This window comes from Varanus komodoensis, unplaced genomic scaffold (assembly GCF_004798865.1).
Source record: "Varanus komodoensis strain SLA01 unplaced genomic scaffold, ASM479886v1 scaffold20_1, whole genome shotgun sequence".
In the NCBI taxonomy this organism is placed as follows: Eukaryota; Metazoa; Chordata; class Lepidosauria; order Squamata; family Varanidae; genus Varanus; species Varanus komodoensis.
In genome coordinates this window covers 1,431,705-1,455,840 of record NW_025335587.1, presented here as the reverse complement: position 1 = coordinate 1,455,840, position 24,136 = coordinate 1,431,705, and the positions used below count along the sequence as shown (strand labels likewise).

The 24,136-nt window shown below is 39.8% G+C and overlaps 1 protein-coding gene across 1 annotated transcript in view; it reads left to right on the top strand.

Annotated features, from left to right (window-relative positions):
* Window positions 1-24,136, top strand: part of AGBL4 (AGBL carboxypeptidase 4) — a 933,972-nt gene that overhangs the window by 723,110 nt on the left and 186,726 nt on the right. The window contains exon 8 of the mRNA XM_044430335.1: window positions 8,050-8,164. Within this exon, the coding sequence (XP_044286270.1) occupies window positions 8,050-8,164 (115 nt within the window). The remainder of the gene's footprint in view (window positions 1-8,049; window positions 8,165-24,136) is intronic.

Genomic DNA, 24,136 nt, shown 5'->3' with positions numbered 1-24,136 from the left:
GGGGTTAATCATACTAATGGCTTTTCTCTTTCTCTGAATGCTTGGACTTTATTCTCTGCAAGCTCTTTGGAAAGTTTGTGCATGTTTCATGTCTGCTAATGGGCTTATGAACCAATCCTATCAAATACTATTATAGGAAATTGTTTCTAAGATTCATTTGTACTCCAATCGGGTGGTATCTTAGAACATGGCAGAAAGAATCAAGAATGAAAAGTCTTGGTTGCACTAGTTTGCAACAGAGCAGATAAACCTGTACAGCATCTACTTGAATACCTTCTCTGAAGCTACCTCATCCTACCTCCATGGACACATGTGAAGACAGAAGGGGTGGGGGAAGCAGCAACCCTTTTGGCTTCCTTTCTACTGTTTTGCTCTCCAACAGCTCAGGTCTCTGAAGAAAGGACTACAGAAATTTGCTGCAACTTTAGACAGAATTGGAGGAAAGACAGGCAGAGAAAGGGCCCAATTCCACCTGTATCTCTCTCCTCTTTCCCCAACAAACCACCCCCAATTCTGCAGCCATTGTCAGCAGCTTCAGTAGGAGAGGAGGAAGGTACTCTGTGGAGAGGTGGAAATGGAGAGTTTGTTGCCAGCAACGGGGGAAGGCTTGTTCTACCCCCTGAATGATTCATTTTACTGTGAGAATCTGGGAGAGGAAGACCCCCAGAATCACAGAACCCCAAAGCAAATACTTGGGGCCTGGGTCTACCCACGCTTGTCAGAGAGATTCACACCTGTGTGACAGAAAAGGGACAATGCTTCCAAGATGTTCATGAGGTATACAGGCTTTTGTAACTCCTTGCATGAAAAACAATTAACATTTGAAAATTCCACCACAGGTTAATTGTAATTCATTTCTATTGATTAACTGATAAATTAATTGACTAAATGTTGCAGGCGTAAATGAACTTGATGACTTTACATGGCCGTACCTATGATCCTAGTATGTTAGCTTTACAAGTGCCTCACATATCCAGTGGGAAAATTCTTTGCGTTCCTGCACTTAAGAACTATAAAACACAGCTGTCATCTTGAGTGGCACCACCACCACCATCATTCCATCTGTGCACATGGCACTTAACAACGAATGAGCCAAAGGTCCTTAGCCCAAGCAGCTTAAAACCCAGTAAGAAGGTCAAGTGTTTACATTAATTTTGCATGCCAGCAAGAAGCTGCTTGTTGAATGGCAGTCCCCTATAATATGTTTTAAGTGCTTTCTGTGTTAAATAAAGCAACACTTAGCAGGAATTCAAACCAGAATTCTAAACATACTTAGCTGGTGTGTCAAGTGACATATATAGGATTGAATTGTTAAATAGTCAAAAAATTGTAGTAGACCTCAGCTTTGTTCCCAATGCTTCTAAAAGCTGCCTCCTCCGTCTTGGTATTTAGAAAGCTACTGTTGAAAATAAAATGATGGCATTTCTTCCCCTTTCACCACAGATATAAGTAGAGTGCGCATCATTATAGATTATTTTACACCGTCTATTCTGGAGAAAATTCCCATGACAACAGAATACTTGATCTTGTCAATATGCGTTATACAAGATAGCATGGCTCATTTATCAACATTTGTTTTGAACAAATATCAGAAATATTTCAGGAAAGAGTGTTATTGAATAATTTCACTGAACAGCCCTTTACTTTTTTGGAATGGAAAAATATGTATTATGTAAAAAAATGTGTTTAATCCTGGCATTATCCTGTATAGGAACATTCTGATTTTTGCAGATAGTTAAGATGAAGGCAGGGATGTGTGTACCACACAAAACTCAAGCTCTTCAACCTTCTTGAAATTCTACCATGAACTTCTTTCTATCTCACATTCATATCTGATTGTGAAATTGGATTATGCTTTTCAGATGAAAATTCATACATATTTTGCACACATCAAACATGCATATCTTGGAAAAGTATGATTAAAGTATGTTTCTATGTATTTTTCAAAAGTATGCATTCTTTTGCACATTTTTTCAAGTCTACACATGAAGTCAATCAAATTGCAAGCTTGGAAACGTATAGACCTCAACCACAGAATGTGTTTTAGTCTGTTTTTAGTTTGAGAGGTGCATATCAGATCAAAACCAAACTGAAATGAATTTCTCATACATCTATAGATAAAGATAAAACATTTTCTTGTTGTTGAGGTTCATACAGCCCTCAAAAATTATCTTTAGGCATTGAATATTTAATTATTAACATGACTGTCAGTTTCTGTGATACTTTAGAAGAACTAAGGGCATGATCTCTGTTCTGTGAAATGTACTGCGTACAGTTGAACGAACAGAAAGAACTTTAATAGGACAAAAGGCCAAAGAAGAAAGCTAAAGCATAAATATGTGAACAAGTGCAGTTCCACACAATGCATAGCTTAAGTGCACTAGGGAAACATTTATGACAGGTTTTGCAGAAGACTGTGAAAGGCACTTGAGTATTTGCAGTATTGTGTTTATACAGACAAGAGCTTGATAGTAATATTCTTGGTGTAGTTAGAATAAAGAGGTCAATAGAAAAAGATACATCCATTCCCATTTTGCTTAGCTGTATCCACTGTGCTTCTAGCAAACCAACACATATGAGTAGGAAGCTTAGTAATATATGTGCAGTTAATTTACTCCAGCTCTTCTTTGTTGGTTCTAATGAAGTAGTTTTGGTTATAGATATAATGGTAAAAATAATAGATTCTAAGTCTCTGCCTGAATTTCTGCTTGCGTGATTCCTGCTGCATGATGAGATGACTGGCAAAGTAAGATATTGAAACAGAAATGATGTGATGTGAATAACCCAGTACCAACCATATTCCTGTCATGGCACCAGACCCAGTACATTTGGAGCTTCTTTCTATGTAGCTAGAAGGGACTGAAACCTGAAGTACAGTACAGACTATGGGAGGCTACTGTATGTGAAGACTCAATTTGGACTCCTATAGATTCCAGTTCGGCTAATATGTTTAATTTCTGCTTTACTGGATATGCCAATAAAATGTTTCAATTGAACATTAGCTTTAAATTTCATTGTTTCATTGTCAGGAAGCTGCAGGCTTATGAGAAACTCTAGAAGAGCCTAGAAGAACACACACAAAACTAATCGTTTATCCATCATTTTTCCTGTTTCTTACAGTCCTTTGCTGGTTAAAGAAGCATCATCCTGAATTTGACACAAACAATAGGTTTATGCCTTCCTGTATGCAACTGATATGCTATTTTACATATGCAGCCAATCAATAATATAACTGAGATTATCCCTAGAAGATCCTGTGAAACTGCAAAAATGATCAATAGATATGCTTGGATCCTGCAGTGCAAGGCAGAGCTATTTTCTTCCCCTGACACATTATATGTTTATATGTGCACAATGATATGTTACACACACGTACTGTTTCAATGGTGGAAACAGATCCTTCTCGCAGGGTGGGTGGGTGGGTGGGTGGGTGGGTGAGAGAGAGAGAGAGAGAGAGAGAGAGCGCTGCTGTATCTAGCAGAACTTTTATATATCAGTGCATTTCTGTCCCAAGATACATTTCTGTTGAGTAGAGCACAGATGGTGTTACCTGCAAGATTCTAGGGCCAATAGTTTGCTCAGTTCACTTGTGGCGCAACCAGAATAGGTTGTTCCCCCTTTCGCTTGACAAAGCAGCCTTTGTATCAGTGTGTCCATATCCAGAAATTCATACTGTCTGGGGAACTGGTGTTTAGCAATGGAGTTGTCTTCTCTCTGTTCTTTTCTTCCATTTATTTCAGAAAAAAGTTATGTTGTTTGGTTGATTTGATTGATTCAATTTGGATCACTTGATTTGACCCTGACAAGAGTAATACTTCTAAAATCCAAGGAAATCTATAGAATTATGATTATTTTCTTTAACAGCACACTAATTTGCAGACTAATCTGCTCATCTGTGAAGAGAAAATATATTGCAACATGTAGTTCCATTTCCAGAAGTCATTCTCAGAGGTAACATTAGAGTGGTCTTGTTTTCCTCCATCCCTGGAACACGGTCCAACGCCTCAGTAGTAGCACAGGTCAATTAGTGGACAAATTAAGCAATTATTAGCCACTAACAAGGGTGACTGGCATCATTAGTCTTCCTGTTTACCAGCAAACTGTTATTTTAATACAAGAACCAACAACTAAATTAGGGCATCTGTTGAATCACACGGTCCGTCTTCCCGTAAATTACACTAAATGGAGTTGGTTTCTGCCAGATTCTTAACCTTGGTCTAATGAAAAACAAGATATGTCTCTTACGGATTGTAGAAGATGTAAATTTTAGTTTGCATTGATTTATTAACACAAAGAGACAATTCTCTCAGCTTTCAAAATGTCCAGTTTTTTATTATTATTATGAACCATATTGATCTGAAAGCCATCCTCTTCATGTGAAACAGCTTTGAGGTAATTTTATCGATTGCCTCACCATGATTTTATGCACACACATATAAGACAAATTTCATTTGCTTCTTTGTTATAATGATCAATAAATATTATTCTATCTTGGTTTTAGAACTGAGATTTGACTTTGACTTTTCTGTAAACATTTTAAGATTGGATCATCAATGAAGAGGTCTCACATTGCTTTTCTTTTCCTTGAAGCCTGCATTTTTAAAAAAGAAAACCCTAACCTGTAAGAAATTCCTTTAATTTCAAGCATACTGTCACTATTAAGCTTGTTGGCCCTGAGAAGAATCTATACAGTGGGTTGGGTATGCCCAACTTGATAGGTTTATTTCATAATCTAAGTATGACTGACAATATTTTCCTGTGCATGCCTACCGGGAAGTAAGTTCCATGAAGTTCAAAATGACTGCTTGCATGTATGTATGTATGTATATTAGGAGCCTGAGTTTGGGTCCAGTCCTGGTCTACTATTTTTTATGCTTTTGAGATAATTGTTGATTTATAGGGCAGGCTGGTAACTCCTGGGTCAGTGGGCTTCCTTATCTATTGCAGCTTTCCTTCTAAGATTTTATATGACATACCCATGGTGCTGAACTCTGTCCTTCCAAATAGCGTCACTACCATGGAGCATAGCTCCTATAAAGCTCGGAATAAAAGTTGCAGTGGATAAGGTGCCACCAGTCAATGACAGAGGAGTCAGCAACCCTGTTTACACAGGTGAAGACAAAGTAGGCTGGGATCAACTGATAGGTTTCTATATGGCTTTGCAGTAGACTAAGAAAGAGTTCCAATTCCTTATTGTTTAACAATACTAACAAAAATGGGCCATCCTGCTAAATTAGGAATGCTTAGGGAGAAACATTCCCAGATAAGTGTTGTGTGAAAGATCTGCAAGTTGGGGACCAAGCTGCAACTCTATTTGCATTGGTGCCAAGGAGGGAGCTTCACTTCAAACACAGAATGGGAGGAAAAGGTCGAATTTCTCTTTAGATTACATTACATTAGATTTTAATCAAAAAATACATGATGCAAACAATTGGCTGCCAGTTTCGATGCTAAAACAAGTTCCTGTGGTAAGCATATGGTCAGAGACTCCCTGAGCCCTAACCCAATGGTCTTCCCCCACCTGAAACTTTTTTGCACCCAGAGCCCCTCATGATTCTAATGAAAAGAGACCCACTATCATATCAAGTGGGCCTGAATTTTGCCTTAGGATGATAGAGATGCTGTAACCCAAGAATGGAATAATCCAGATAAGGCAGAACTTCACTGGAATCCTGATTTATTTCCTGAGAGGCAGCCATAAATGAATGCCAACATTGTCCTGATTTTTCTTCCTGAAACAGAAGATAGAATGTAGTGGGGGAAGTGATAGCATGGAAGCAAATGGCTCCCTTTTTTAATTCCAAAAGTGGAAGCAATTCAGAGTGCCTCATGGCTAATAGGGCAACATATAAATTGAATAAATGAATGAATGAATGGAAGGAAGGAAGGAAGGAAGGAAGGAAGGAAGGAAGGAAGGAAGGAAACAATAGAGGGAGTGCTTTCAGGGCACAGATATTGTCAAGAAAACTGGAAATAGTAATGCATCTATCACGTAATGTTGACTCTGGCTACTGTACTGGCTTAGATGTGTTCATTTAAATGCATTCATTCATCATACCAAATTTGGTCGCTGGAGCAAGTGGTGTTTCAAGTTGTTTCTGCCACCATGTGCTGTAGTTCTGCCAAATGACTTTTCATGTGCTTTCATGCAGTGCATATTAGTTTAGCACAAAATATTGACTGGAGAGAAGGAAGACCTTCCAAGGGATCCCGTTAGCCCATGCCAGCTCATTTTAGAGAGGAAGAGGGTGATTCATCTTGCTTTTGACTTCTCAAGGCCTTCTTTTCACTTTGATTTTAAACTATCTTTAATGGGCCTTGCATTACTTTCCTGAAGAAAATATCCTGCATAGGAACATCATATTAGGGAATGCATGTTGATCAGCTTGGGTTCCAGATCGTCTCTGCTTTAATCTACCGTGTGGCAGAACTTCAATGACAAACATACTGACAACAGTACAAGCTCTGTTTCCCTCCACATTCTCAAGCAGAGTCTAACTGGGCGGATACAAACTTTGCAAAGGTACTTACACATTATTTTCCATTTTTTAATATGCCTGAACCACAGACATACTCCACATTGTTCTATCAAAAGCTGGTGCAGGAGAGCCCTAAAGAAGTCTGCATATACGTGAAGTGGGGACTGGGTGTGCTAAACCATTCATTTCTATGTGGGACTTTTGGACACAGCCTCGCCCTATTTCTGAAAGACCAAGATTAGTTGTATCAAGCTAGCCTGAGATAAATATCATTTAAGAACGTAGCATCCTTCATTTACACTTGCTGAAAGGTACTTTCAAGCTGAAAGATACTTTCAAGCAACACATTTAAGGTAGTTCCTCAGACAAACCGAGGTATTTATATTGATTTGATTCAAGGAACCCATCCCTTCTATCCCAATATCAGCAAGCTGTATGATGAACTCATGTAGGCAGGGTGCAATGGTTATAAAGATGCCTTCTTGATGTGTTTGTACAGTCCACTCCGCCCCGTATCTTGGGTATTAATAAAGACAACTGATTTACTTTTAGCATCTTACCATTACCGTCATTTGACAGTTCTAATGTTAAGCTTCAACAAATTATAGCTTAGGGTCTATTTTGTTTTTCCACTTTAGATGTAATTGTAGCTTGTAGCTAAGGGTGGAATAGAGAGGTTGGTGTGCATGGGAAAATGAAACAGTCTGATTACTATTTCAATCCAAAATAAGGACCACTGCAAATATACAGCTCTCATTTACAGATCTGATTACAACTAGTGATACTGCTGCAACTTGAAATTCATTGATCTGTTTATAGAAACTGGCATGTTCTTAATTTTTGAAATTAACCAGTCCTTATTTAGCTCTAATAAGCTATACATATCTTTATAATTCAAACAGCATTATTTCTGTCTTCTTTGCATGGTCTGAATAGTTTTCATGGTGATGATGGTAGTGATGTCTTAGGAAATGTATAGTAATAAAAGTCTTTCAAACAATTTTCTTCTTCATTTTAAAGATTTCTTGGAAGAGGGAAGCCTTCCTGAGCTGCCATCTTTTCATTGTTTTGGTTTTTCTTTTGCATGTAGCCCATGGCATTCTGGCCCTGTTTTGGAAAGCATGCATAGGAATGAAACTTTCTAGCCAGTCAAAAAAGCTTTTTGCTTCAAAGAAATTAAAGAAGAAATAGTTAAAACATCATTGGACCATTTTGTAGTATTGCAGGCTAAAATTTGTTATTACTTCAAAATCTCATGGCAACAGAGAACTTTTGTCCAAACTTGATATATAAGATTCATAACTTGGAGAACAGTACATGGATTATAAGGGGATTGAGTCACCCATCGTGACTTATGTCATCTTGGTGGCATGGTGTGAACATTGTGATGTATGAAAAATACATTTTTGTTCCATTGGTATGTAGAAAATGAAAAGTAAACTTTCAGTTTATGAAATCTAGGAAGCTACTAACTGCATCCTAGAATTAAATATATTTTGTAAAACTTTATTTGAATGTCTGTTTTTCAATAATGTAATACAAATATTCTTTTTTTTTCTGTTTCTCCTAGGTATCATTGATTTTCTTGTGAGTCCACATCCTATTGCCAAAGTCCTAAGAGATCATTTGGTCTTCAAAATTGCTCCTATGCTTAATCCGGATGGCGTTTATCTTGGCAATTACAGGTATGGGCATACAGTGTAAAACTGAATGTCTGCATACTTTTCCCAATGCACACAATGCATTTTGTCATTGCACTTGAATTATGTTTCTCATATCAGTGATATTTACAATGCACATTGCCAGAAAATAGGGCTTGAGTATTAAAATAATGGTAAAATACATAATAGCATTCTAGGTTAAGCCAATTAAACTTTAATCAATGTAACTGTCCATGCATTAAGTCTATGCATTTTTAAGAGCTATTGTTTTTAATATAGTTTCTTGAATGAAAAGTCAGATTTTACTGAACTTCTATATGGCATCTCATTTTGCAAATAATTTAAATCATCTCAGCTGGTCAGCTTCTATGCAATGTTTTGCATTTTTTCTTGCTCTTTCCAGGTCACCTAATACCCAATGACGTGGTAGGGCCAGGGCTGACAGGAACAGAGTGTCCTGTGCCAGGTAGAAATGCTGATGGCATCCAACACTCCCCCTTTTAGTTTCCCTTTTCCCTTTGAGATTGCCTGCAATTGGTAGAGATGCTGGGAGGAAATAAATTATCCCAGCAGCAACTTTCCCAGTGAAAACAAAGAGTTTTGAAGTACCTTAAAGACTTCCTCTTTGTAGCAGTAGTATTTGCTGTGTTGTAGCAAAGGTCTCAGCTGTTGACAAAATGACCAGTTGGGCCCAGGAGCTATTCAGGGTGCCAGGATGGAGGGATTGATTTATGCACCATAGGAGCTGAACTCCTGCCAAGGACATCTGATCAGGTCAGAGGTAGTTCTTCCTTGACCAACCTTATTTTATTAAGGTTGCACACTGAAGAGTCCATCTGCCTGAGAACTAGGGATGCTAGATAGGTCTTGGTGCGTTGGTATTTTGCTGCTACCCTATGCTCTTGCCTTTTTTTTCATGCATCATAGTTCCCTCTTCCTTCTTTGTCAATGCACCTTTTTAAACTCCAGTTTTGTTATCAGATGAATTGTGATGCTAAATCTGGTGTATAGATCATGGAGCTGACTCCAGAAGTTGACCCAAGGGAAAAAGTTGGCTGAAGAAGACTTATAATCTTCTGTTCTAATAATAATTTTGCTTCATACCTCTATCATCCAATAGCCAAAGTTATTTGGGTGACTCATTAGCTAGGCATAAGCTTCGGTAAATATTGCTCATACAGAGGAAAATAACCACAAAAGCTTATGCCAGAATAATTCTGTTAGTCTTTAATAAAGACACTTTGTTATTTTTGCCATAAAAGACCAACACTTTCCGGAGGTGGCTCGAACAGGTTTGTCTGTCTGTACCCAGGTGCCTGTATTTTTTATTCTCCTTGGGGATGTGGCTACAAGGACTATCAAGACGAGTAGCTGCACTTCAAAATTTATCACTCGACTGCTGCCAACCACATAATGCATCCCCGCTTACTCTTTACTTTGACAGTCATTGATTTTACAGTTGAAGAAGTAATTTCATTCTGTGTTCTTTCTTTTCCATTTTTCATGCATGGAGTAGTGCTTCCCTCTGAGATCAAGCAAATATTTTGTATTGTTTTTCTCATATTAATTGAGAAATGTTCAACGGATGGCCAGCTTTGGCCATCTAACGTGCCTCAGTGCGGGAGAAGAGGATGAGCAGGCCAAGATGCCTCATTTTTTGGTGGTTCCTTCCTGTATGCTCCCCTTCCTTCCCCTTGCTCTTGGATGGGGGCAGGGGCACACAAGCTCTTGCTAGTGTGGTCCTTTCCACAATGGCTAAGAGCCTGGAGACCGGGTGATGAGCCAATTTCCAATGTTCCTGTAGCTGAATCTGTAAAACTCTCTTAGCCACCTCTATGCTGCCAGAGGATTACATTATCCAGCACTTTCCATAATGCTTTAATCTGTCAACTAGTTGTGTAGGTAAACACTGCCTAGTTGTGTAGGTTGTGTAGGTTACTAAGGCAATAAACTATATGTGATAGAAAAAGCTATTAAAAATAAGCCATTTCTATTTAGATGACAGGTTCCAAGGAAGTGTAGGCCTGATTCACACATGTATCTACATCACTTGGGAACACATCACTACAATCATTATCAACAGATGTCCTCTGAAAAGTACTGTGTTCCAAGTCATATTAGGAGATCAGAGATCCTTGATTTGGCCTTCCATTACTTTTTTCAAATGCTAGTTATCAAAAGGTGTTGCCTAGCTGAATGAACATGAAGGGAAGGATTCAGCTTTAAGTAAGGATTGGGAAATCATTTATACACTCTTGGCTTTTCTTTTACCCAGTAAAATTTAAGCAAAGGGGGATATTGATTGTATGGGAAGTAGTATTAAAATATAATTGTTATGACCACTTTTTTTTGGCAGGGCTGTATGTACAGCATATGGTTCTGATTAGTATATTCAAAGGAGATTTCTGAATGCCAGAATATCAGTGCAGTAGAAATAGTTCATATAAGTTACCTTCAGTGACACCTTCTGTGTCAACTCTCCAGCCAAGTCAAATGTTCAGCAAAAACACATGATAGCTCCAGGGATGCTTGCGGATTTTGCTGGGTCTGCATTTAGATGCAAACCAAATGGGTTCACAGCTCCCAAACCACTGTGAAGAACATAAAACAGCAGTCAGTTGGATATTGTATTTCTCCAAATGTTATGACGCAGTTATTGGCTCCAAAAAGTGATAAAAATATGACCCAAATAACAAAAATAGCTTCAGTGCAAAAAAAAAAAAAAAAAAAAGCAGTAGAACAAGTCCATGATAGGGATTTGTGAGGAAAAAAAAAATGGAACCAAAATGAACTGATTCATCTCTAGGTATCTCTTGGAATAGTATTTATTTATTTCATTTCTATGCCCTTTCACAGCTAAAGCTTTCTGAGCTGTTTACAAGAGTCCATAAAACAGATAACAAAATTCAATTAAAATATATAAAATTAGAAAAAAACATTAACAAGTTTAAAACAGCTAAACCAAACAATAACAAGGAAAGGCTTCATAAAACAGCTGTGATGGGCAATCTGCTCAAGCACCTGGGTTATCCAGATGGGTCTTTAATAGCCTTGGCATAAAGGGCCATTTTAACCTGGTACCGAAAAGATGACAGCCTTGGCACCTGTCAGGCCTTATTGAGGATGTTGATCCATAAGTGGGGGCCACCACAAAGAAAGCCATCCTCAGTGTGGGGTACCAATGTGGGAAGCCACCCAATCTGTTTCCCTCTGAGTTGTACGAAGGCCCCACAAGTTGAGTGTAATGTCTGAGTAGATTGTGGTTGGGAGAGGCACTCTGACAGATATTCCAGTCCTAAGACATGTAAGGTTTTATAGGTTAAAGACAACACCTTTAATTGAGACCAGAAGCATGCAGACAGCCAATGCAAGAGGGCCAGAACTGGTCTTATGTGTTTGGACATGGTGGTCCCAGTTACTAATCTGGCTGCCTCATTCTGCACCAGCTGCAGCTTCAAGGACAACCCCATGTAGAGTGCATCTAATTTAGAGATTGCCAGAGCACAGATCACTGAAGCCAAGCTATCTCTTCTAGCTATACTCTGAGCCACTGAGGCCATCGGATCCTCAAGTGACAAAGGTGGATCAAGGCGCACCCCCAGCTACAATCCTGCTCCTTCACAGGGAGAGAAACAACATCTAGGTTGAACACCCTCCATCCAGATAGAGGAACAACCCAGCAAGAACATCTCAGTCTTGTCTATACTGAGTTTCAGTTTGTTATCCCTCATCCAGTCCATTGTTATAGCCAGGCATCAGTTTAGCACATCCACAGCCTTATCTGATGAAGAGGAGAAGTAGAGTTGCATGTCATCAGCATAACGATAGCTACACATTCTAAAACTCTGGATGACCCCACTCAGTGGCTTCACGTAGATGCTGAATAGCATGGGGGACTCCTGAAGAACTCCATGCTGGAGAATCCACAAGGGTGAGCAATATTCCCCAAACACCACCTTCAAGATACAGCCCTCCAAGTAGGAGTGGAACCAGTGCAATGCAGTCCCTCCCCACTCCCAACTGACACAGCCATTGCAGAAGCCATAGTCAATGGTATCAAAAGAGGTTCAGCAATATCAACAGGGTTGTGCTCTCCATCCCTCTCCTGGTATAGGTCAACATACAGGACAACCAAGGCTGTTTTTCTGCCCAGGCCAGGCCTGAAACTGAAATGAAATGGAATCACGTAATCAGTCTTATCTAAGAGTGGCTGGGGTTGATTGGCAACCACCATCTCTAGAGGAATATTTCTTGTTGGCCTAAAGTTATTCAGATCTTCCAGGTCAAGGGAGAGTTTCTTCAGAAGTGGTCTCACCACCACCTCTTTAAGGCAGAATGGGAACATTCCACAGCAATCACCTTTCTGGGCCAACCAGTTATGCCTTCCTTGCTGGCTTTTATAAGCCAGGAATGGCAAGGATCCAGTACAGAAGTGGTTGCACAAGCCTGTTCAAGCACCTTGTCCGCATCCTCAAGCTGTATCAATTGAAACTCATCCAATAAAATCAGACCATGCTGTGCTCCAGATATCTCCAGAGATTCAGCTGCTTTGACTCTGGAGTTCAAGTCCAGGCAGATGCAAGATATTTTTTCTTGGAAGTGCCCAGTGAGTAAATTACAGTGGGCCTGAGATGGTTCCAAGATATCCCTGGAGCCAGAATGTAATAAGCCCCAGACAACCCTGAAAAGCTTCATTGGTTAGTGAAGAAAGAGTGAATTGAGGCAGTGAGATATTGTTTCATTGCTGCCCTCACTACCTAAAATTACACCACTTCAGATTACAGGTGGAGAAATCTTTTCCCTAAATGTTGAAATCAAACAGCTTGGGGGAAAAGGCTTGGCTGGAACCCTTCACATATAATAGTTTCCAACGCACAGGAAACATTTCATATGAAGGAACATTCAAATATGTATGCATCCTGTACAATATTATGAAGGGGAAGGGTAGGCTGACTCTCAGAATGTAGGCGTAAAGGTCAGATTCCTACTTCTGATCTATTAGATGCTTCTAAGATGGACCAAGTCATTCTCCTGAGGACTGTTGTATTGCTATGGTAGGCAAAGAAAAAGTAAGAATCAATATTTGCAATTTTATATTTGTGTATGTGCAGGATATAATCATTAATGCTGAAATGCAAGTGAGATGCACATACTTCTTGGTCACATCTGGCCATCATTCTAAAGATCCCTGAAGAAGTGAGGCATTACAAAAAGAAAATTGCATTTTCTTTCTTAATTGTTGAATTGATAGTATATTATAATTTTAGCCTTTTTATAATAAGCTGGAAATTCAGCCATTCTGAATTATAGAAACTGCTAATGGGGTGGATGGAACAGCTTTAGATCTGTTTGCATTTTTCACATCATTTGCAGAAAAGCCTAATATAACTACTAACTTGAAAATGAATCTAGTAAGCAGAATGCTACCTATTACTGGAAGAAGGATATTAAAATCTTGATAATGTGAATACTCCATGGCTATTGAATAATTTACTGCAAGGATTTCATTTGTTCAAGTTTACTGAATGACCTTTTATCAGTCATATTGAAATCTGAGTTCGCATATTCTAATACAATGTAGCTTCACTATGATTCACCAGTTAATTTAGCCAGTGTTCCTGGATTTAATTTAATTCTGCTAAAGAGATGTAGTTTGTGTGAAGCACTAATGCACTACACCTATTGCATCTGGCTGTTTGTGACAAAGTAGTTAACATCTCCTTTTTAACACTCATGGGCTGTATAAATATATATTTAAGCATTAAGCTGGCATGAACTCGGTTGAAAACTAGATGCCACCATTTTGCTCATGATAATGCCACATGACCTCATTAGATCTTTACCTTTTTTGACAGCTTCAGCATATTATAGAAACAAAATGCTGGAGCTGAGAATCTTGTGCTTTTGACCCCAAATGTATTAATTTGATGGCTGTTTTCACCTCCGGTTTCACATTGGGGTGCATTTCCTAATACCAAATAAATGAATAACCATCACACTGCCTCCTAACTACATTCTATTAATGGCCTGATTTGTTCAGTCCAACTGCATAAAGTGAAGTCCAAGGTAACAAAGATAATAACCAATAATACTTGTCATGCTACAAATTGATTGATGCTAATAAACTATTGCTCAAGAACATTAAGCAACATCTTGCAATTTTGTAGGAATTTTCCAGTGGTAGAAAACTTCATAATCTGTAAGGCATGAGTTTAATAACATAGCTGTAAACAGTTACTGCTGGGGGCACTGAGCCAGCTGTTAGAATTGTGTTTATGGCAGTATATATATATTCCTGGTGAAATATTAACAGTTTGTGAACTCCCCAGGCACATTTGGTTCTATATGCTGAAACTGAATGACAATAAAATGATATACCTGTATTTATGATGGAAAGGCCTGTATGTACATCTGATTGAAGAGCAAGAACAATGGCATGGCTTTTGTAAAGAAACAGATTTACAAATTAGTAGTGCCCATAATTTGAACTTTATTTAAAGTCCTTGTACTAAAAGCAGGATATTTTATTTGAAAACAAAAACGAAAAAGCTCACCTATCAGACTGTTTTCAGGTCCAGGTTTTGTTCTTCAAGTGTCCTCACTGGAGATAATGAAACATACATTACATTGTAAAGAAAATAAAACTATACAGTTGGGGCTTAATTAGAAACAGAGTTCTCTAATGCTGAGCTTTGGAATCCATGAACACTGCTCAGATCAGTCCTGGAGCAGGTAAAGGAAACAAACACACAAACCATAATCCGAAGGACTAATAATTAAGGAACTAGGCCTAAACAGTGATCAAACTGGAGTGGGTTTTCTGCCTCTGAAATACTTTTGCATAATCCTTAATGCCTGGAACTTTTGGACAATAGAACAGATTTTTGCAGACTTTCTTTCTCAGTATTTCCCAGCAGTTTAGCATTAACATCTTCTAGATACATTACAATACCTACGGCAACAATAGACAGGCCAAGGAAACACAACACAGTACTCTTGATTTAAAAGCTGCACATCCTGGGGCCTGGGCTGAACTTTCCTTTATCCCAAGCTTGCTCTAAACTTGTCACCACATAGCAGAACAAGTGAAATCTGTTCCTGCAGGCAAGGCAGCTGTAATGGTGCCATCTTCAGCTTAGATTAGTTCCAATTTGTCATTCTCACCTCTCTGAGATGAGAGACCCCGAGATGGCATGGAAGGAAAGGTGTTTTTTTAATAGTGGCAGATCTCTGCTGAAGCACCCTTGAAATGCAGTGACAAGGCAGCAGCAAAAGATGCCTACACTAGCTCTGCAAGCTTTGTAGTCTGAATCAGCAGCTAGCAGCTACTGCTCTTGCTTCCCCACCTTTCATTATTGCTTTCAGTTATTTGCTGTGACAGTAACATGCATTGGGCAGGTAAGTATTTCTGTTAATTATAACATGTAGACTTGTCACATCTCAACCTAAAACATCTTTACAGTGTCTCTCAATTATGCCAGTAGAAAGTCTATATAACAATATCTCTAGGTACTACCATGGTACATACAGGCATATTGGTATTGCAAAGAGGGCTGAGCAGAGCTTCCTAGCAGGTCTAAGGAGGAGTCTAATAATAGGTTGCACTTTATAATTTCCAACAGGGTGATGAGAAACCTGAATTGCATAAGGTGGCCAGGTATCCTCTTTTGCAGAAAGTGTTCCTCTGTTTGGAGGGATGCCAGAGGACTATCCTTTACTTTAATGGCATCATCTAACAGAGTATATGTTCAGTCCAGATTAGGTTTAAAGATGAGAACCACCAGAAGGAAGAGCTGGGACCTGAAGCTGCCCATCAACAGCACACAGTTCACAGTTCATTCGGGCATAGTCTTCCATACTATGGTGGGACATGCTAGCTTCCTATTTGAATTTATATCTGTACTTCTAAATAACACACGTTTGTTGTCAAACATGTGCAAATTGACATCCTCCTTGGTTCTCTTTTTTAGAACTCATCCTAGTGTATAATAGTAGTCCAGTAAATATTTTGGAACCGAGCAACAAGGAAAAGTCTTTGAGAAGTGAACAGAAATTTGCAGTGGGGAAATTCAAATGTCTCTTCCCCAGTTGCTTTGTCTCTCCTGATCACCATTACCAGAAAATGTTAATATATGGATTCTTTTCATTCTTTCATTCATTTATTCACAAATGTACAGGTATGTAAAACGTCAAGGCTGCAGAAGAAAATATAAAGGCCAGCAATATACGTAATCCTAGCCAATCAGTTCTATTCCTCTCAAATCCAAACCGTTTGTCTGCCTGGTATATGAAGGGCATTTCTGCCTTTCACTTCTGATTTATTTCAGGTTCGTGTAACAGAGATGACTCCAAGAGGCATTGCAGCCTTGGTATGTAGGTTTCTTGGACCACAGCTTCCATGATACCCAGCCAGATTGACCAATGACTGTGCTGGTTTGGAGTGATGGGAATTCTGTGGTCATGGAAGGTTGGAGGAATGGATGCTCCTAAAATGTTGTTTGCTGCCTATGCGTATCCCTCAGCTCTAAGTCAAGCTGTATACTTAACACAGAGATCAAAATCCTTGGCCATTAACAATGGTGTGTGCCAGTCTTTCAATGGTATGTGCCACAAGCATCCTTTTCCGAAGTTATCCATGTTCTTCCCCCAATTTCATTTTAGTTGCTACCTTCCCTGCAGAACAGTATGCCTTGATATCTATTCCGAAATGATTTAAACAGAGAAAAAGGACATTATACTTTCCCTTTATAATCCATTGGCTTAAATCCAATGTCATGGGAGCAGACTATCAGATGAGCTCCCCCAACTTCATGCAGCAGATTTCAGAGGGATGCAGGGAAGGGAACATTACTTTCAGAAGCAGTTTCTAATATCCAGAATTCTTTTTCAGAGGGCACAGGTGATTTATGGGGTGGGGGAGACGATGATAAACATTTATTGGTGTGAAGCTTTCCTTCCATGGAATTTTGAATCCATCCCTTTAGTCCATTAAGCTCAAATTAGCTGATTTTTCCAGGTAAGGAAAAAACCATCAGTTTTCTCAGGGCAGTAGAAACCAAATCAATGCCAGCCATGCAGGATGAATAATCAGGTAAATACATTTTTAACACCCCAGAGCATAAACTAGAAAGGCACAGTTACTCAGAGATTCCTCTCTATAAAGGCTATCTCACAAAGGGAGAATAATAATGTCCCAAGTGGATATCATCCATCCTGAAATCATCATTCAGTGTGTCGTCATCGTCCCCCTCCCTGCAAAAAAAAGTGCCGAACTTTCCACTTCCCAGCTGGCAGTGAACTGAAGATTATGCTAAGAACTGCTAGGAAGAGATAACAAGGAATCACAATCTTGTTGTTTATATGTGGAAGTAGTACAATCCTGAGGTGAGGAATCTGTGAGAGAAAACCTTCTGAGGAGCTGAAAGTTTTTCCTTTCTTTCTGAGTCACTTGTCTGCTTTTATCTCTGCTTCACATGCTCCTGGGAGAGTGTGCTCTCTCCTCCTCTGCGCTCCGGTAGAGATCGTGAATGCTGATGAGAGAATGCCCTGCTCCAGGGATGCTCCAGGCTGTCATTTGCTAGGCCTATTCTTAGGAAGTTCTCAATGTGCCCAATTACTTGGGGGCAAACGATGGGGAGCCAACACTAACATATTCAGTTATACCACCAGCTGCAGAAGAGGAGTGCTCTGAAGCACCTTTCTTAGTCTATTTTCGACTCTGTTGTTTGGAGTTGTATCCACTTTTCTTTTTTCTTATTGGCAAAGTACAGTGCCTGTGTTTCTCAAAGAGCATTTGCTTTTATTTCTACTTTCAAGTGGAATAGGGAAATATGTGAACTGCTAATATCAAACGCACTAAGATCATAGCTAGGAGATTTGGAATATGCTATAGGCTTCCCTCTCCCCCATCTCCCCTCCACTGTTACCTTCGTTCTGTGTTGGGGGTGTTTGAATTGGCAGAGCTTGAGTTGGAAGTTCTCTAAATTCTGCCTCAGATCTTGTTCTAACTCACATCCATATCAGACTGTGAATTTATTTTTTCATTTTACACAAAAGAACGTATTTTTGTGCATGTTTTCCCAAATGTATTAATTAATTGTCCATATTTTTCAAATGCTATCATCATCATCGCATTTCTGTACCACCTGTAGCCAAGGCTCTCTGGCCAGTTCACAACAGGATATATACATAAGCTACAATACATAAAACAGCATTTAAAACATTTTTAAAATTAATGAAACTAGCATTAAAATACATTAACATATAAAAAGAAGACCAAACTAAGAAGAAAGGAAAAGGGCACCTGAATAAATCCATTAGGCTCCTGGATAACCAGGAAGATCTTTAAAAACTTCCATGAAGAGGGCTGTCTTAACCTGGCACCGTAAAGTTGGTAGAGTTGGTGCCAGACAGGCCGCAGCAGGGAGGTTGTTCCAGAGATGACGGGCGGGGGGAAACCAAAGAAAAGACCCTCCTCCTAGTTGACACCCCCTGAACCTTCTCTAGGGGAATCCAGAGGAAGGCTCCAGAAGCTGAGTGTAGTGTCTGGATAGATCAGGGTTGGGAGTGGCACTCTGACAGGTGTAGGGCTTTATATGTTAAGACTAGCATCTTGAATTGGAACTGGAAGCGTGTAGGCAGCCAATGAACTGGTCTTACATGTTTGCACCACTTGGTCCCAGTTTTTAATTTGCCACATTCTGCACCAGCTGCAGGTTCTGAACTGTCTTTTTGGCACTCTTCCATAGAATAGTCTGTTGCAATAATTAAGTCTGGAGATTACCAGAACATTAGATTACCGAAGCCAAGCAATCCCTGTCTAGGTATGGGCACAGTTGGACCACCAGCCGAAGCTGGCAGAAAGCATTCTGCGCTACCAATGCCACCTAGGTCTCAAGTGACAGAGATGGATCAAGGAGCACCCCCAAACATTTTCACAGTGATAAAAACACTTTCTGTGTGCATTTTTTGAAACATGCACATTTTTTTAAAAATAGAGGTTTTGATTACATAAATCACATCACAAATTGGAAATGTTTGGACATCATCAACATATTGCTTTCATGCCTGAATTTGAGCCTGGGATGTGTGAACTAGGCCAGCCTTCCCCAACCTTGAGCCTTCTGGACGTGTTTGTACTGAAACAGCCAGAATCTCCAATCAATGGCCTTGCAGGATGGGAATTCCAGGAGTTGGTCCAAATGCCTTTCAAGGCCACCAAGTTGAGGAAGGCTGAACTATGGTAAGGAATGAACTGAAGTCAATTTCTTATGAATCCCCTGTATGGGCAACAGTGAAACTGTATGGGCTGCAGTGACTTTAATGCTAACTAATTTCTATGAGCAGCTCTTTGCCCTCCCTCTTTTGCCTTCCACACTAGGAGATTCAGATGAAGCTTTTAAAGCACAGTCCTTTTCTTAACACCATTGTTAGCTGCAAACCAAGTTCCATGTTTTTTTATTATTTCTTTTCTCTGTGCCTGGTGCTGACATTAAAAATGGGTTTCACCGTGGAGCTCACAAATTCCAAGACTGAGTGGGCAACCCTCAAGAAATGTGCCCACACCTTATTGGAACCTAAATATGTGGTTATGTTATTACATAGTATGCCCAAAATATTCATAAGCATCGATTGTCGCTGAAAGACGGCTATCCGTTTTTATTGGCTATTCTTTACCCAGGCAGTGGGTAAAGCAGCCCAAAACCTACCTTGTCCATTAGGGTCCAGGTACATGCCAGTCCCAATGCTTCTCTTCCAATCAATCTTTGCATCTAGTAGAAATAATTCTTTACCACAAAAAGCTTGACAAACCCAAATGGTAAGGGGGACATCAGCTTGCCTCCCACTTAGCCGTTCTTCCTTCCACTCATTGCAAGGCAGTATATATTTTAGTTGGCTGCCTTGTGCCCATCAGGTTTTCTTTGTGACCTTTCATGACAACCTGTAATCTCTGGAAGGCAGTATCAGTATACTAACTTCCTCTTTCTTTGTCAGAAAGCCAGGAGCATTAGTTGAGCGCATCAAGTTAGCAATGCAACAGTGACCTGAAAGCCCGCCTTCATGTTTCAGACACTTGCAGTGTAATCCTATACAAGCCTGCTCAGAAGTAAGTCCCACTGAGATGAATGGGCATATCCCACTGCTAAGTCGGTATAAGACGGCAGCATAAGTGGCAAAATAAAGATTCTGTGTCATGTACTGTTTGTTCTTAAACCAGCCTAATGTGATTGCTGAAGAATAATGCACATTATTGCAAGGGCTGAGCAGACTGGTAGTTCTGCAATAGGCCCACTGCCTGTTTCTCTGTTAACGTTTTAGTTTCATTTCATGGGTGTGTAATGGATAAGTTGCTTCAACTTGGAAAATCTTATATCTTGTGATGATAAAACAAAGCTCTTGATGGGGCCTATTTTTCCTAATTAGGCATTTTCTACTGTATATACGCTATAGTACCATGGTTATTTATATTAGCACCTTAAAGTATATATAAATTGACAATCATAAACATACATGTATTGGTTTGTTTATGTTCCTGGCCATGAGAAAAACCCCTGTAATTACCAGGTAGAACCCAGCATAACTGCTATTTAATGACAATTCCTTTTTGTTACCATAGAAATGGGTCTGGAATAGTTACCTATAATTTTTCATTCTAATACCTCACACATGTTGTATTGCAGAATTATCATAGTAATTACCTATTAGTCATCATAAAATAAGCAGTTGTACTAAGGATGTCTGGATATTGTGAAATTTCTCTTCAGTTGCTTCAAAACTTACCACTGGAAGCCTGTGCTCTTTGTTTTCCTTTTATAGAATCTGAATCACAATTATCTCCGTAAAAGGCAAAGCTGTGGGCACCAGTGCCTTAGTATGGGTATGGTATTGCGTTCAGATGTGTTGTAAGTGTTATCTAGTGTCCTCAGGGAATCAGAAAGCCAGTTAACAATACAATCTACTAGTTGTCTCCCAGTGTCTCAGCCAAATCTCTGTACAGCAGAATCTTGTGGTTGTGTCCATAAACCAAGAGTTGTAGAGTATTTTGTGTATAGAAGCAATGGGCAGTATCCAATGCTGCCCTTGCACTAGAAGGACTCACCATTAGCTCAACAGAAGGCTAGTGGATCCTTGAGCAATTGGAAATAAACAATAAATAGCAGAGCTGAATGTGTATAAGTGTGTGTGTGTGTGTGTGCATGGTTGGGGGTGTGCACTCAAAACACACAGATTTGAGTTACAGTGGGCCGTATCCAATGATCTCATTTCACACGCCCAGATAGTGTCAGTGGAGTTTCACATACCTTTTTCTTGTGCAAGTGGTTGTGTGGTTTTTCTTGTTTAAGCATATTGATATGTCTGCAACTTTAACATGCAACTTTAACATGCAACATGCATAAGGTTGCACAAGTGCTAGGCATGTTTAAAAGAAAACATTGCCTTGGCTGTCAGTGTGAATGGGGAGGTTTCTAGGACAGCTAAATGGGGTTGCAGAACAGCAGCTGCCCTGCTAAATAAATGGTCAAAGTGATGTAAAATCTCCCTCCATAAAAATGTTGATTAGTGAGATCAGGCATTTTGGTGCTATGACAATGCATGATGAAAGAGCTCGTGGAAGCAGTCCCAATGTCTATTAGTATCACAGAGTGCTCAAGAGACTCAGTCTTGTATCCTTAATGAGGCAGATCAGGGGAGTTTTTGGAAGGAATTTGTCCCTTTCCCCAAATGTGTGTTATTGCTACTTTCTGGGATTCCTGTCAGAAGCACGAATTTCAGTTGCACAGGAGTTGAGCCTCAGGAGTGCAGCAGCAGTGTGGAATACTCTATAAATGATAAGAATGTAAAAAGGAACCCGCAAAATTCCTGCTATTTAGACCCTGTGTTGCCTTGGTGGTGGGCTAAAGATTTGAGAGACCCCCCCCCCCCCAGGAATTGATATGCTAGATACAGGTTTGTTTGCAAGGGGATTTTATTGTTGCAACAGACAACTTACTAGTTAGCTTTTCAAAGGGTTTAACAGAAAGTGGCTGACGGTGCTTAGCATGACCGAGGCTGCAAGCAGGCTCTAATCAGCTGGAACGGGCAGTCAGCCAAGCCCCCTTGTGGATATTGGGATCCAAACATTACACACAGGAAAATGGCCAGCTTATATACAGTAGGTTAACCCTAAAAAAGGAGATGGCTGCTATGCAGGTTCTGTGTCCTAAGTGGTGTGAATCTATTTGTTTAACTTGTTAGCAAGCCAAAATGCATACCGTGTGCAGCTTCCCATCATTGTATTTTGTGACACATGAAATTTCCCATCTTCATCAGCCTGCCACAAGAAATAACAGCACAGGTTTCCCATCCTGGCCAGTCTAAATATCCCCAACCATGTGTCAGAATGATAGGGTGTAGTATCATAAACTGATTAAGCTAAGCATACAACAATGCATAAGCTCGTTAGTAGGTCTGATAAGGTACCTTCTCTCAAAACAGGTCCGTCCTTTCTCAGGACCTTTGGAAAACAATCCCTAGTAAACTAAACAAGGTAACTATAGGGTGGCACTATGATCATGCTAAGCAAGGCCTATACATAGGCATAGACTAAGGCCTGGATCTTGCAGCACAGGGCCAGTACAGACCCAACACAGCATTGCATTTCTCATAATAGTCAGATGCCTCCAGGTAACCTGGCACCAGAGCTACTATGTATCAGAAAAACATCTCCTTAATTCTTTCATGCCATCACTTTGCCACAAACCCTATTCTAGGACAGTCAGGCAGGATGCACATTTTGAAGTTTGTAGGTATCTGGACTGGTCCCATAAGTTCCTTCATAATGTACTGTCATGATGACAAAATCTCTGTTCTCAAAGATGGAGATATTTCAGATTTGGCTGCTAAATTGTATACTGAGAGTTCTCATCAATGGCACCTTCTCAAACTGGAGGAAGGTAACTATTGGGGTGCTGCAGGGTTTAGTCCTAGGCCCAGTGCTCTTCAACACTTTTATTAATGATTTAGATGAGGAAGTACAAGGAATGATCAAATTTGCAGACGATAAAAAACTTGGGTGGAATAGCAAACACCCCAGAAGGCAGAATGAATATCTAGGGTGATCTTGATAAACTCAAATGCTGGGCTGAAAGCAATTTAGGATGAGATTCAATAGGGACAAATGCCAAGTCCTCCAAAAATAAATTAAATACAAGATGGGGAATATGTGGCTTAACAGAACTGAAGAGGAAAAAGACCTTGTGGACAACAGGCTAAATATGAACCAACAATGCAGTGCAGCTGCAAAAGGGGCAAATACTATTTTGGGATGAATTAACAGAAGTATTACTTCAAAATCACAAGAAGTATTAGTTCCCCTATACTCTTCATTAGACTTACCTAATATAGAATATTGTGTTAAGTTCAAGGAACCAAGATTTAAGAAAGATGCAGAAACATTAGGAAGGGTCCAGAAGGGGGGGGGGCAACAAAAATGAACCAGAGTTTGGAAACACTGCCCTATGAGGAAAGATTGAGAGAACTTCAGAAGAGAAGACTGGGAGAGGACATGATATCCCTCTGTAAGTACCTCAAAGGGTGCCACAAAGAGGAAGGTCAAGATCTCTTCTTGCTGATTCCAGAGTGAAGGACATGGAATAATCCATTCAAGTTGCAACAACCCAGATTCCGGCTAGGTATCAGGAAAATCTTCCTCAGTGTCAGAGCGATATGACAGGAGAACCTGCTGCCTAGAAAGATTGTGAGCTCTCCCGCATTACAGATATTCAAAAAGAAACTGGCAGCCAATGGGGGGATGATATAACTTGGTGTCCTGCAACAGCAGGAGGTTGGACCCGATGGCTTTCTTGGCCCCTTCCAACTCTGCCATTCCTTGAATCTATGGTCATTGATAATTTTTTTTTTTTTTTGGTTTGGTGGGACAGTTGCTGTTCTGCAGGCTTCTTGTAGTCCTTCAGGCTTCTTGTAGTCATTTTTTGCACACCACAGCCAAAGTAACAA